We start from the raw sequence: 14,867 nt of genomic DNA, 5'->3' as shown, positions 1-14,867 counted from the left end.
CTCAAATTTCTATTAACCATTCCAAATTTCTGAACATGAGGCACATAACTGACCACCACCATCAAGACAGAATTTGTCCTTATTTGAAATTATAACTTCATAACAATAATGTGTTGGTCTGGTAGTACATTAAAATAAGTATTCTTTGTGGAAAGGAAAAAAATACATACACAATAGAAATTTTAAAAAAAATCAAAACAATATTGAGAGTGAGTGAATAATTTTAGTGGGAAATCACTTGAGAACAGTCACCTATACTGTTAAATGTAAATTAGATTTTTTTGTCTTGTAGAAAGAAAGAGTAATGTGACACTGAGGTTGCAGAGCACATGCCAGGGAAACACTGTGGCCCTTATTCATAGGCCTGCAGTCAGCTGGGTCTCCTCTGAGCACACATCTGAAGCTATAATAGCTATAATATGCTGTTTGAAACCTGAACAGGGGTAAGAGATTGTTAATCAGTGGAAATGTTCCTAAAATATCTACTTTTGGCCATTGCAAAGGGTTATAAACAATTGTGAAACAATGTGGTATAACATGAGTAAACCTTCAAGAATAACATGATGTTGAGTTAGACCTTTTTTCCACATTTTTGCCAGGTTTCTAGCTTCTCTTGCTTCTTTCTGTATAGTCTTGCCCTCCTTTTCAGAATCAAACTGAATGAAGTATGCTTAAGGGCTGAGATAATAAGCAGCATATGCAAATTTGTGTTCGTATGAGTTATGAATAGAATGATAGAGGCTCAGAAGGCACCTAATCTGAACTGACATTCTGACAAGAAGATAGAATTTGTACTTAATTTGTCAATATCCTTTCCTATAAAAATCAGGTCACTCGAAGCTTTATTACTTCCCTGGACCATGGGACAACACACCGGCGTCACACATGACTCTCAAAGTAGAAATAATCTTGGAAACATAGAAAGGAAGAATGCAATATATCTGCCGCCTTTAGAAATATCTTTTTCATTTATATAGATAGTGAAGAACAGCTATTACATTCTGACATACCCCTTGAGATCCACTAGGGTATCTTTTTCATTTATATAGATAGTGAAGAACAGCTATTACATTCTGACATACCCCTTGAGATCCACTAGGGTATTGTGATGTCTCCCCTGGCCTGCTGAAGGCCAGAGGACCAGAATCCAGAATCCAGGTAGCTGCCATTCCATCATAGTATGCCCAGTTCTGCCCAGATGTTCTTTAGAAGGGTACTATGATACTTCATTGATGAAAATCTGAAGTTATTGATTTTATATGCTCCATCAACCCAAAGCTCCTGATTATCCTGAGAGTGAGCAATGAACATTGCATTTATCCCATTTACGTCATAGAATGATAGAATTATGGAACGGTTTGGGTTGGAAGGTGCCTTTAAAGGTACCTTCAACCCCTTGCTGTGGGGAGAGGTATCTTAAACTAGATCAGGTTGCTCAGAGCTCCTGACCTTGAATGTTTCAGGGGATGGGGCATCTACCTCCTTCCTGGGCAAACTACTCCAGTGTTTCACCATCCTCGTTGCAAAAAAAAATGCATTTTCCTTGCATCTAGTCTGAGTGTATTTGTATCAAACATATTTCTTGACATTTGAAAACAGACTGATGCATAACCTTGTTGGACTTCACACTGAAATACTAATGATAAATAACTGAAGGTTGCTGAGAGGAATCAAGAATACAAGCAAGAAAGAAGTTCTGAGCAGTGACTAAAGATAATTGGAACAGTTTTCTGACATGCAGCAAAGTGGAAAGGGAAATGCTTGAACCTGAACAGCATTGCACAAGTCTGCCACAATAATGTACTAAGCAAAAACAACTAAAAGTATTTCCTATGTCACAATAACCAAAAACCCCAAGTAGATGATGAAATATTTATTTTGACTGCCTTTCCAGTCAAAGATACCAGGAGTATTACTATGATTTATGGCTAGTAAAAATGCATTTACCTATTACTAATAATTTAACCAAAGTTTCATAGTATCATACAATTAGAATAATTTTTCATGAGTCAAACTATCATAAATGTTCGTTGTTATGACAGCTAGAAACACTTGAATTTGTAATTTGTCATAGAACATAAAATAAGTTTCATGATATGTTATAGAATCTGGAAAATCACCAATAATCTCATTTAAGGGTAATGACACTGGAGGATCTACTCTGGTCTGCACAAAGTATTTCTAGCATGGATTTTAAAAGACTATGATCTTTTACCTTTTCACCAAACATCTGAAATTGCGGGTTTGCTGTTGTAGTAATAATACATGTACAGAGTTAACTGAAATAATTATTTCCCTTCAGCACCTGAAGCAGTCTTTTTAAGTTTCAGTAAGCCTTCCACAGAGTTGAGAAAAACATAAATTTTAAAAAGCATACTAGAGTTTATTTATTCAGTTAGAAATGTAAATATGAAGTTTAGTTTTCCAGAAACCATTCAAAATTTAGATTTGCTTTTTCAAACTTTACGTATGAAAAAAAATGAGCATTATTTATATAACACCCCAAATATAGGCTTATTTTCTCTTTTTCCAATGCATATTTTCATATATCCATGTTTCAAATTTAAAAATTCATATTAAAACTCTACAGACATAAATCACATAAAGCTAAAGGTTCCTACAATGCCTTACAACACAAAACTCACTAATATAGCCTAAACTATAAATGTGCGAAGACACGGGTAAATTGTGAGCATAATGAATGCAGCGCTAACCTTAGCAGCAGAAACATGTCACTATATTTTATGCAGTGTTTTCATAATTCTAACTGGCAGATATTCAGCATTTCAAATAAAGCTAGATTGTTGTAGTCATGTTACATGCTTTCCCATGCATTCAACACTCAGGCCATTAAAAAGAGCAGATGCTTCCTCTAATAAATAACTCACTGTGACAAAGAATATACTAAAAGTGTACATAATCTGGTTTATGCAAATGTTAATGGTTGTGTGTGGCAATGTAGCATAATATAATAACTGTTTTAATAAATGATTCTTAGTTTAGCTGAAAAAAATACAATTATAAACTAGAAAGGAATTTTCAGTTTAAATATCCTCCTTTTTTTCCCATTGTTTTCATGAAAGATGTTAAAAAAAATTGTGTCTTGTTTGAATTTCAAGCCATGGGGAAATGCCTCTTTAAAATAAAAGCTATTTTATTAAAAAAAAAAAAAAAAAAGAGCTGAAACCTAAGCTCCAAGGAAACAATACTGCAAGTATCAAGGAACAATACTGCAACATGCTTATGCTCTAATGCCTTGGTTTTAAACATGCACACACAGGTCCAATTGAAGCAGCAAATTGAAGACTAATTCCTCACATTATAAGGGCAGGAACCACGGAAAATTTTAGATACTGAGAAACATTACACTGAAGTCAGTATTTGACAGCAAATGCAGAAAATAATTAACACACTACTCTTTGTTAAGCAGCCTCACATTTCTCACATTTTATAGCTTAATTTCTATCAACAACTGTGCCACTAAATGAAAAATGTATGTGCTGCTGTGAAGGGGAGAGAAGAACTGAATGTACTTAAGTAAATCACCAAAATGTGTTAATCCATTATCTATTACAAACAACCTAAGGCTTTTTTGAAAATATTCTATATCTGCCCATGCATCTTGTTCTGAAGTCAAGTAAATACCCTGAAAAATTTGCATAATAGAAACAAATTAATTGATACTATATACAATAGATTTGATAGAAGAGACGAATATTTGCTATTTCAGGAAAGACAATCTTCCATGTTTAAAAGTTCTGACACTGAAGAAATAAAAATTTACCTATGTTCGGTATAAAAGTTATAATTGCAAGAGCATGAACTAAGACTGTCTTAGAAGAAATCTCTCCTGCATATGCTCCCACAGTATAATAAAAGAACAAGAAAATGTTTTCCAAAATACTAAAGTTACAGAGAGCTGTATTATCAAAATGAAAAAACTTTGTTGTGAATCATACTTTTATTTGTTACATAACTGAAAAGTGAAATACCAAATTAACAGAAAAAGAGTTTGAAATTGTTCTTTGAAGATCCCAGCAGCATGTTAAGTTTGTAAAAGTTAATACTTCCTAATTAAATAGTACCAAATAAACTATGTAGATATTTCAGCAATGTGAAAATTACGCCTAACAGTAAAAAACAGTTGGAGGGAAAGTAAATTCATGCTGTAAGCTATAAGTGGTGCTTAAAAACAGTAAAACAAATTATTCCATGACAACATGGGAAATATGCACATTAGCAGTAAACACAAGTTAAGAGGACAGCACCTGTATCTCCTATATTCTTAAATTATACAGTAATCTTCTATTTCACACCATAGTTTAGAACAGTAGTCCTGAGTGGGAACTAATGAACTCTGCTGTTTCCTAGCCAAAATTGTGCCAAAGCCCACTAACATTCATACATTTGTGTCATACATAACATTCATGGATTTGTATTTTTATGGATACAAAAAGCTCCATTGTTCAGTGCTATCTCCTCATACTGCCTATATTCTTGGCAATTTTATGAGGGCTGATGTGGCCATGGTGAAATTCAGTAGCTAAGATGGAAATATAAGGACAATACGTGAACATAATTACTTAATTCAATACTCATTACTGAAGGAAAACCATTCTGCTACTAATAATTTTTATATATATATTATATTATATATAATAATAATGTTACTTCTGTATGGCTTTTTAACAAGTAATCCCACTGTTTTATGTCAAAGCTCTACTGCTTTAATTGTTACTATGATGATATCTGTGGTATGATAATCTACTTATTCATTGCAAATTCTCAGCCCTAGCTATTGTGAAATGGAAACAGAATGTGAAGATCAAATAAAATGTAGTGAATAAAGATCATAAGGGAATCTAAATCACAGTTTCAATAAAATTTGGACTTAAAAAAATTTCTATAGAGTCACTGCAAGACTCCAGTTTTGAAACAGCTACCACAGAATCATCTGCCTATTTAAAAAGAATTAAGGGGTCTTGCCTCAGATTTGCAGTCACGCTAGCTGTAAGGAATACTTTTATTACAGGTATTTTCTGTTAATGCTGTTAATTCCTTCATATACAAACAAACTACTATGTCAGTATTTCCCAAAACCAAGATGGTAAAAAGTTCTCACCAAAAAACCTGTTTTCCCTAATGATTCTATTGCTCTAAATTCTAATTCAATTATTTTCTTATATTTCATCAAATAATAACTCATCTTCAAAACAGCAATGTAAATGCTAAAAGTTAAAAAACACTCAAGTAATTTGCAAACTCAAACTTTCATATTTTCATGATGAGAAAACAGTGTTGGTAAGTAAAAGAAATTTGCTACTTGGAATGTCTGGATGTCACATGAAACCACCTAAAGCCAGACAACAGGAAACCCTTGGTAGTGGGTCTCTCTGGGTCAGAAAATTAGATTCTAGCCACTAAAAATCCAAACTGTGGAGTGTGTACAGTTCTTTGATCTTACGGTCCTGATGAGAAATAACTGTGGGAGAAAGATGTAAAGATTGCTATCCTTAAGAGGCAGCACAAAAATTGCTTGTGAACCTTACAATAGAATATTATTGCATTCAAAAGAGATTAAAAAAAAGATACACTCAGTCTGTCCACTTTGGAAGCGGATAGAAAGGAGTGAAGGAAAGTCTGCTTTGTCAGCTGCATACCCTAAGTGCCCTGGTGTTTAATTTGCACATCAATTCTGCTCAGAAACTAGGCATGTCATCAAAAACATCCCTCTACTTCCTATCTCACACTGGCTGGCTCGCAGTGGCTCCCTGCTCAACAGTAAATAGCAATCAGTGGAACATCTTCAGAGATGTGGACACCTTCTTAATGATGTAAGGAGCAAGAACATCCAGATGGGTTTCTGAAGGAACTTTCTGCTGTTGACATTTATTTTTCACAATGCAAAAACACTAACTCTATAAACCAATCTGAATAAGGGAGAATTTAATCACCTGCCTATATATGTATTACAACAGTTTACTAAAAAAGCTTCATATGTACATAGAACTGTTACCTGTATGTAGTGTCTGCTAATCATAAAAGCTAAACAAGTACAAAACTAGTGCTTTGTAAGTACTTAGACCATTGGCTAAAATATTGTCTGACAGTTATAGATTTTGCTAAATTCAAAATCAGGTCGATATAACAGGACTGAACATTGCCTAAAGATTTTATCTCTTCTTCACAGTAGAAAATATTGTGAAACAAAAACTAGGATGCTATAAAATTATAGCACCTCCAAAAATAATATGATTTGCTTGATACTGTGAATTTATTAATTTACCTCAACGTCTTCACACTGACAACTTTTATCTGGAAAAACTGGCGAAATGCCTGGTGGATTATTTGGGTTATCCAGAGATGTATTTACAACATGTTCCCTTTTAAAAAAAGCTATCTCCCCCTTTTACTGAAGGAACTGATACAGCCTCTCTCAGCTTCAGTTTCATTTTATTTTACATCCAGTTCACGAGTTCTTCTTAATTACAGGTTGCTAGTAGTGAAAAAAATCATAACAATCATTTTGGGGATTTAAGAAACTGTAAATCTTAGACTAGTTCTGAATTTTGGTGAAAATATAAGGTATCTGTTTATAAAGTTCCATTTGTATTGAAAACCCAAGTGGGATTGAGCATATTAATGCTTTAATAAATTTGTTGATTCAGGATCTATCTCATTTTAAGACTCTGTATAATGGATACCAGCATTAAAGGTTTTCAGTGAAATGCTGCCACCAGACATGACTTTAAACTCATGGCATGCAATTCTTTTTGCACAGCAAGAGAGGATTCACAGTTAGATACTACAGAGTTGTTGTTTTTAAAAGTCCAGCTGTCAGTCAGGTGTTTTCTTCAGAAAGAAATCAGGTCTACAAATTTTACAGACTTTCACAGACTCACTCTACAAAGCCATGATTTTCTGTACTATAAAAACTGAAGTTAAAAAAACAAAAATCACAGTTCCAATATTAGCTTGGTTCTCTGATATATTTTAACGTCATTAAAAAACAAAACATAACAGAAAACAGCATTTTATGCTCAAAAAAGTTCCAAAACATCAAGAGCCTTTAAACAGCCCTTCACAGAAATACAACCTGACACAAAGCGTGACTGCATGACTAATCATTGTAGCAGATACATGTAGTAATCACCATGTCCAGATATCACCACTCAACTGATATCTAACTCCAGATTCCTCAACACCAGCACTTTTGTGTAGAAGTAAACTCTTCCTCCTGGTAGTATGGTAGGAACAAATACAATATAGCTATGATGGCTTTTTTCCCCAGGAAATGTTAATACTGAACAGTAGCCCAATTTGGTCAGAATAACCAGGAAGTTCAACATAAATTTTCAGGTTCTAATATACTGCACTAATATTTCTGTTATGAAGCAGATGAAGACCAAACATGAAGTTTTTAACACTTGACATGAACCTCCTTCATGTACAAAACTAATTGTCATGTGCTTTTCCTATCTGGGCAATTCAAATAGATTTTTTTTCCATTCTCCCATAATTTGAGAGGCAGCACTGAAAGCAAAAACATTCCATGAAAGTGTGTCTTCTGGTTACCACTAAGCTGCAAACCACAAAAGAACAAAATGTAGTATAGTTATACTATGGAAGATCTTCCCAGATTACCATTGTGACATGTTTCAGTTAGGTATGTGACGGTGTTCAATTCAACGGTAATTTCTACATGAAATTGAATGCCATTTTTAGGAATTAAATTTCATCTTGTAAACCACTACAATCGTCAATATTTCAGCTTATTTCTGGCATACATCAACAGTTCCAGTACAGTTTGACACCTCTCTCCTCTCTCTCTACCATCCCATTTAATTTTGCTGTTTCATGATCACACAAGAGACAACACATCCCAGCAGTGATCAGATTTACACAGTGCTGGACAGGGATAGCCAAATTTTCAAAAACAGTCATTTACAAACTGCAGAGGCAGTTCCTAAACTTTTTAAGAAATAAGCTCATCTGAGGTCCCATAGCCTTACACAGAATTACAGAACATTGGTGCTAGCAATGATATGAAATAGATCTCTGGAAATCATCTAGTCTAAACTTGCAATTGAAGCAGAGCTTAACCATGAGGAGCTTGATCAGTCAATTCTGAAAGTACCCAAGGATAAACAGATTTTAACTTCTCTGGCCATATTACACACCTGTGTAGTGGTGTCTAGACTACACAACTAGTGCAGTAAAATTGCATTTGCAACAAGACACCTGCAAATTTACACAGGCAACTGCAAATTTACACTGGAAATTTAGAAACTACATGTGCAATACATACCATATGCAAGAATAAAATATTCAGCTCCATTCCTTAAAGCACATCAGAAAATGTAGCATAGCACTAAAATAAGTGACAATTTTTTCAATATACTTATTTTTTATCACTGTTCAGCAGGGTATAATCATCACCTGCTGGTTCTTTCTAGGCAGAATACATATTGCACTTTTCAGTAGCTGCTTCAGTGTGTGGGTGTGTGTTCCTGAGATTACTAATAAGACTTAAGCTTACTGCAAAAGAGACAACACTGCAAATCAGGAGTTTAACAGAAATATTTTTTATGGGTAGTAGAGCTTTCCATGTTACTCCCATTTAAGTAAACTCATCATTTAATCCACTAAATTAGGAAGAAAAAAAAATGTTTTTCACTGAAGGCTAGAAACTATAGGAAAATATTATAGATAATATAAAAATCTAACTCTGGCTATCCATACTAAGGTATATTTTAGGCCAAAGCTTTCTCTGCTTTGTCTATATCATCACTAAACAAGGAGACACGTCTCCTCCCCTGTAACACAGAACACATTTTTAGGTAAAGCCACAAGACTTTCTGTTACTAATTTTGGAGAAACTTTAAGATCAGCCAAATGTGCTTTACCAGTCTAGTTTGAAATGTGCTTCCACTGAATGCACTGAAAGGTAAAGTTACTAATGGACTGAAAAATCAAGCTGAAACATTTTAGCCATTATTGTTCAATTAAAACATGTTCTTTGTTTTTTTCTGTATTTTATTAAAAAACAAAGGAGAAATACTTCCTCTTCTCTGCTACCTCCCCTGCACCTTAGAAGCTCAAAAATTACTCGAACATTCACACCAAGCTAAAAATCTAAGAAAATTTTTGAGGTAACTGAAAATGGAGGGAGTTCAAACTGAAAGAATATGTTAAAATTAAAACAAATAATGCCAAATAAAATTTCCAATATTAAAATTCTTCAGAAGGAGACATCATAGAGGCAGCATGCCTCTCTCATGAGAGCATCAGTACAGAGGGTTTTTTAGGAGCAGATTTGATCTCTTTGTGAAAATTGAGTTAGTTCCTTACTTAATTACCCCATTCATCTCTCATGTATCCTGAGCCAACTTTGAAAATGTAAAAATAATTGCAACATAATAATATTCAATGTTGGGCTTTCTACAGAACAACCTTAACTAGCTTCTACAATACAAACAGTATACAATATTTCTTCCCATTAAAAATTACTTTTTTAAATTTACAAAAAGAAGTACAGACAGGCAAAATGATCTTCTGGAAGGCAGACACGAAATACATAATCCTATTAACAGATGCACCAAACTTTAAATATTCCCACCATAGCCCGTATTGATAAAGAAACTATTACATACAGCTCTTATCTCCTAAAAATGTAGTTAGGAGTCCACTTTTTCTTCCCTCCCTCTAAATAAAAAGGCATTTTGGGGGGAAAGTCTCTGTTCCACAGGAGAACCCATGATAAAGTTGCTGGAGTTCCTACCTCTAGGAATCCTAGAGTTATATAAGCAGAATATTCATTAGTCTTAAAGGAAAATGTCAAGGTCTCCCAGAAGTTCATTCCCTCTTAAAAGATGAAAACTTGACACTAAGCTAGAAACATAGCATTTAAATATTTATGTAAACTTTCCATATATTTTTGAGAAGAGCCATGCTTCCCAGCAACTGGAAACATGAAGACTTATACTTACGGCTTTTGAATCAAAGTTCAATTTTTCCATAGCAACTGCACTGCTCTCTTTACAGACATCATTTTCATTTCATAACAGTTAGACAAATGAGGTGTTCCTGGCTGTCATCATGTCAAACATGTGGAATAACTGTCAGGATTTTTAAGTTATACATACAACACAATTCAAGACACAGTCCAGCCAAGCTGACCCAGCAGCACCCTAAATGGGACAGAGCTAAACAGGTCTTATCTCAAAATTACTTTATATCATAATTAGAAAAATATGCTGGTATGGCTGTCATAATAAGGTGTGTGAACTGCTTGCTTTAAACTGATAATACTGGAGGGATCATATAGGATTCTGCAGCACTCATCTCTCTGAAAGTGCAGATCGCCCTCTTTTTACCTCTGTACATCAGGCCCTCTTTGCCCCTTAGCAGAGAAATATTCAAGGTATGCTATCCATGAAAAAGAAAATAGAATAATATGCATTCAGAGTATGCTGCTTTATTCTCCAGGAAATGTGAATATGTATGTGGGTACCGAATTTCTGCCCTAAACCAAAGATTAACTCCGGAACAAAGCAACAGCCCCAAATTAACCCTAAATCATAACCTACAAATGGAATACACTCTGCTAATTTAAGAAGACGCGTCTAAATTTCAATCTCCAAAAATCCAGCTTCTTTCTCTAAACCCCTGAAATTCTTACACAGAACAAAGATTTTTCCATAAAGCTCTTCCAGCACTTCACCACTTCTGAGACTGTAAAAGAGAGTTGCTTGTTCTGAGAATAGCTGTATTACTGCTATGCAAGGTTTTAAATGATATAACATTTTACAGAGAACTTTCTATAATAGCCCTTTCTCAAACGACACTTGCTAGCACAGTAGAGACAGCAATGACATGCTGCATGCTAAAAGTACCTCCAGACAAGCTTTTTTCTCTATCTGCAGGAAAGAAACCAAGCTTGTCAAGGCAATTACTGTCCTCTCCTTTGGCATATTGAAAACTGTTAGCTCACTAGGTCACAGATGGACATTGTCATAATCTCACCTAAAACTCAATTTCATGTTATCATTGTGCCTCTGACTGTGTATATAAAGCAAGAATCAATCTTTATGTTTGTTCACCTTTGATGTACAAGCACAATATATTTATATGATTGTAAAATCTATTTTTAAACAAAGGAGAAGTGTAAAAATGAACTAGTTTGTGTTAAAGAGTAATTGATAGACCCTTTTCCCTATTTTTGGACCATTAGGAGAGTATGAATTTTAAGACACCATGTCAAATACCCTTATCTCACTATTTTTTCATGATGAAGTCTGCACTTTCTGATACTTTTGTGCACTGACATGAGTATCAGAAACATATTTTTGTACTTTTACCTAAAACATGCTGTTGCACATAATATATAATTTCTTAGATTCCAGATGCTGTTCTTAATCCAGAAACTTACATGTATACTTTGTGTTTTGAAACCTTAGAACAAGATGTTCTCTGCTGTATTCTGAAGTAAATGTGGAAGATCCAACAGATTAGCTAACAGCTTGAAAAACTGCATGCATTGACTGCAACAGTTTGTAAAAACCAAACTCACTGGTTTTTAGTTTGGAGATTTTTCACTACCTACTTTCTTTTCTTTCTCCCATAAAAAGAAATCAACAAAAGACCAAAACTATCTCTGTGATCATTTTTTATGGATAGAAACAATCTAGAAAGGCAATCTGTCATATCATAAATGAAAGCATAATAAACATACTCTTTTTTGTACTCATAATTAAAAATCTTATTGCTCTCAGACCAAAAAGTATGTGATATCATAAGTCTGAGCTTCAAATTTAAGTACAGTGAAAAAACTAATTCAGGAATCACTATCTTAAAACGTACATCACAGTTGAAATGAATCTCTCTTTGTAAATAGGAAAGACATACCAATCAACCACACTTGATTCCACTTTTCAAAGGCATCCCTCAATTTTATAGCACCCTTTACGTATACCTTACATAAAAAAGAAACAAGGAAAACAAAAATATTTTCTAAAATTAGGAAATAAAAACGGCATGTATGTTCATCATAGGAAAGTTTAAGAATAATTAAACCACATGTGATATTTAAACAAGAAAAGTACTATTTAAGAAATATGTTTTGAAACAAATGCTTAAAAATGAGGAATTAGTAACTATAGTACTCCTATTGTAAATCAGGATAATTCCAACAGCTCTGCACTTTGCCAAATGTCTAAAATGATGGATAGTATGAAGTAGGAAACAGCTACTGAAAGGGGAAAGGAATATAAAGGCTCTTTATCAAGAGACAGGGCAGTGCTTATTGTTATTCAAGCACATGAGTGGTCATATCCTGTTTCCATTGACTGCAGGGAAGGCTTCAGCATTGACTTCTAACAGGTGCAAGTCCCGTGAGACTTAAGGGGAATAAAACGTACAGTCACGGTATGAAAGCAACAGTGTATGAAGTGTGGTGAGACAGGATATGTAATTCCAGTGTGGTACACAAGAATCTGACAGAGCTATTTAAATGCAGTGCCAAGTAAGGATGCAACTGAAAAAAACAGACACTTCTAAACAGAAATTTGGCAGGTCTTCATTCAATGCTACAAAACAAAAAGTGCAGGAAAAATGTTACAGAAACGAGAGTGCTAATTTATAGTGGGGGGAGAGAACAAGGGAGACCCAGAAGCAGCAATAAGCATCATCCTGTTCTGTAGCAATATAATATCACTTGTTCAGGACACAGCTGCTGGAATGCTTTGGTAGATACTGCAGACTGATCTGCTCTGAGAGTTGCTGGGACTTAGACCCAAATATATTACCCACTTCTATTTATTCTCTTCTGTATTATGATGTGCATTTGAAAACATTTGGGGATTTTTTTCTTTAAATTACATAATCTTCAATGAGAAGTCTTAGGCTATATTCTTACATGAGTTGAGTTATGCATGATGTCCTCAATTAATTCTATAAAGAAAGTAGCTGAGATGTCACTTTATTAATTAGTAGCTGGTCAAAAATAGAGTACTTATCCCAAAGGAAACTATGTGACTTCAAAATTTCTTTCCAGATGGAAAAGAAAGCTACCTAGCACAGCATCTATCTAGAGCAGGGGCAGTAAACATCAGTCTCCATATTAAACTGATATCAATAAGTATTATAGCAGGATGACCAAATCTCAACATTTAATTTTGGAACCAGCTTTTGACATTCAAATGAAGAGTGAAAGCAGCAATTTTGACGGGAATCAGGCAACACTTTAAATAACTCTAAGGGCTAAGGCAGAGATTCAGCAGCTTTTCCATAGTTACTAAGTTTTATGATGAAAAGGAAATCACATACCTGTGCAAGCATGGGAAACCCGAGGTTCCTGCATCCATTACAAGGTGTCAGTGCCTCCCATAAGCCAGAAGGTCCACAAGTATTTTCAGCTGCATCATCATCTTCTTCCTCCCTTGGTGATAAACGCATTGAAGAAGGCCTCTGTGCATAAAGAAACAATACTTTCGAGTTAAACAAGTGATATATTGTAAAGAAACTTTTTTATCTTATGGACTTAAGAATGTCCCATTCACAAATTCTAAAAGATAAACTATTTTAATACAAAGTACCCACTCAACTGTTAAACTGCTGTATGAAAATAATACTTTCTAAGGAAGGTGCATATTCAGTTATCCACAATTATACTTTAAACTTGAGTGAACATATTAATACACATTGAAAATATTTATTGTCTTTATTATCAAGAAATTGACAATTTCTACTTCACTTCACTTTAAAATTTGCTGTATCATTAAGTTTAGGATATTCCACGAAGAATAAAAACTAACATTTGCCTGGATGGGTCCAAGGTTTTTGCAGACAAAAAATACTAAATAATCAAAAGATGAGGTTTCAGTTTTTGCATTACATTTCTCAGCAATAAATGTGTTACCCTATTTTGTAGGCAAAAGATGTATTTAAACATTGACCTGTATTATTTTGTTTTATAGTCTGGAAGGGATGAAAAGTATCAGGAATAGTCATTGACTTATGAACACCATGGCTTACATATTGATCTGAGCAATGAGGGGAAAATGCTGATTTTTGCTTAAATCAGTATCCTAATTTTCTATGACAGACAGAACTAGGAACAGTGGTCAATTGCCACATATTTATGTTATTTTGCTACACAGGATAGTCCATGCCAACTGAATTGCAGTGGCAACTTTTATTAATTGTGGGAGAAGAAGGAGGAAAGTTAACCCAGTAATGAATGAATTTTAAAATCTCATTCCAATACAAATTGTTACAAAAAAAAAAAAAAAAGAAAAAGAAAAAAGTAATTTTTACACCTTAATTCTTTGTCCCTATTTAAATTGGTATATGGAATAGGTGTTCCAGCCTGTTTCAAATTTGCTTGAGCAGCTTGCCTGATACTCAGATACTAAATGTTGTCTTTAGGAATGCTTCTTTCAGAAGTGGCTGGATTTTTGCTTGACCAGAATAGCACTGTTTGAGGCAATGGCTGACCACAGCTATCAATCTGATAGTAACATTAACTCTAAAGCACTGCAATGGGCTCCATGTAAAAATCATCTGAAAAGCCTCAACACTTAACTGAAGATTATTTTAGCCAATAGACTAAAGAAATGCATGGAGTTTGTTGCATGGAAGGGAATAGAAAAGTGAAAGAAAGGTAGAGGGGAAAAGAAGTAGAGAAACAGCAGTAGCTCTAAAGATAAACACAAACTGACATAAGCTGTAGAAAAAGCACAGGCACCACAAAGACAGGCACTAACTCAAATTGTGTAGTATCTGAGGGCCATTTAACTCTTGACTCTTGTGCTAACTTCTTAACACAAAATTTGTTAGTAAACCATTAATTTAAGCAGGGAAAATAT

At 34.3% G+C, this 14,867-nt stretch overlaps 1 protein-coding gene across 5 annotated transcripts in view; it reads right to left on the bottom strand.

Annotated features, from left to right (window-relative positions):
* ANKS1B (ankyrin repeat and sterile alpha motif domain containing 1B) overlaps nt 1-14,867 on the bottom strand; it is a 412,516-nt gene that overhangs the window by 299,626 nt on the left and 98,023 nt on the right. For all 5 annotated transcript variants that reach the window (XM_088055377.1, XM_088055378.1, XM_088055379.1 and 2 more), the window contains exon 9: nt 13,327-13,467. In XM_088055377.1, the coding sequence (XP_087911503.1) occupies nt 13,327-13,467 (141 nt within the window). The remainder of the gene's footprint in view (nt 1-13,326; nt 13,468-14,867) is intronic.

The sequence above is a fragment of the Pseudopodoces humilis genome, chromosome 5, assembly GCF_049639895.1.
Source record: "Pseudopodoces humilis isolate 2021_Gansu_Grassland_sample_001 chromosome 5, ASM4963989v1, whole genome shotgun sequence".
Lineage (NCBI taxonomy): Eukaryota > Metazoa > Chordata > Aves > Passeriformes > Paridae > Pseudopodoces > Pseudopodoces humilis.
This window is presented reverse-complemented; position numbering and strand designations above follow the sequence as displayed.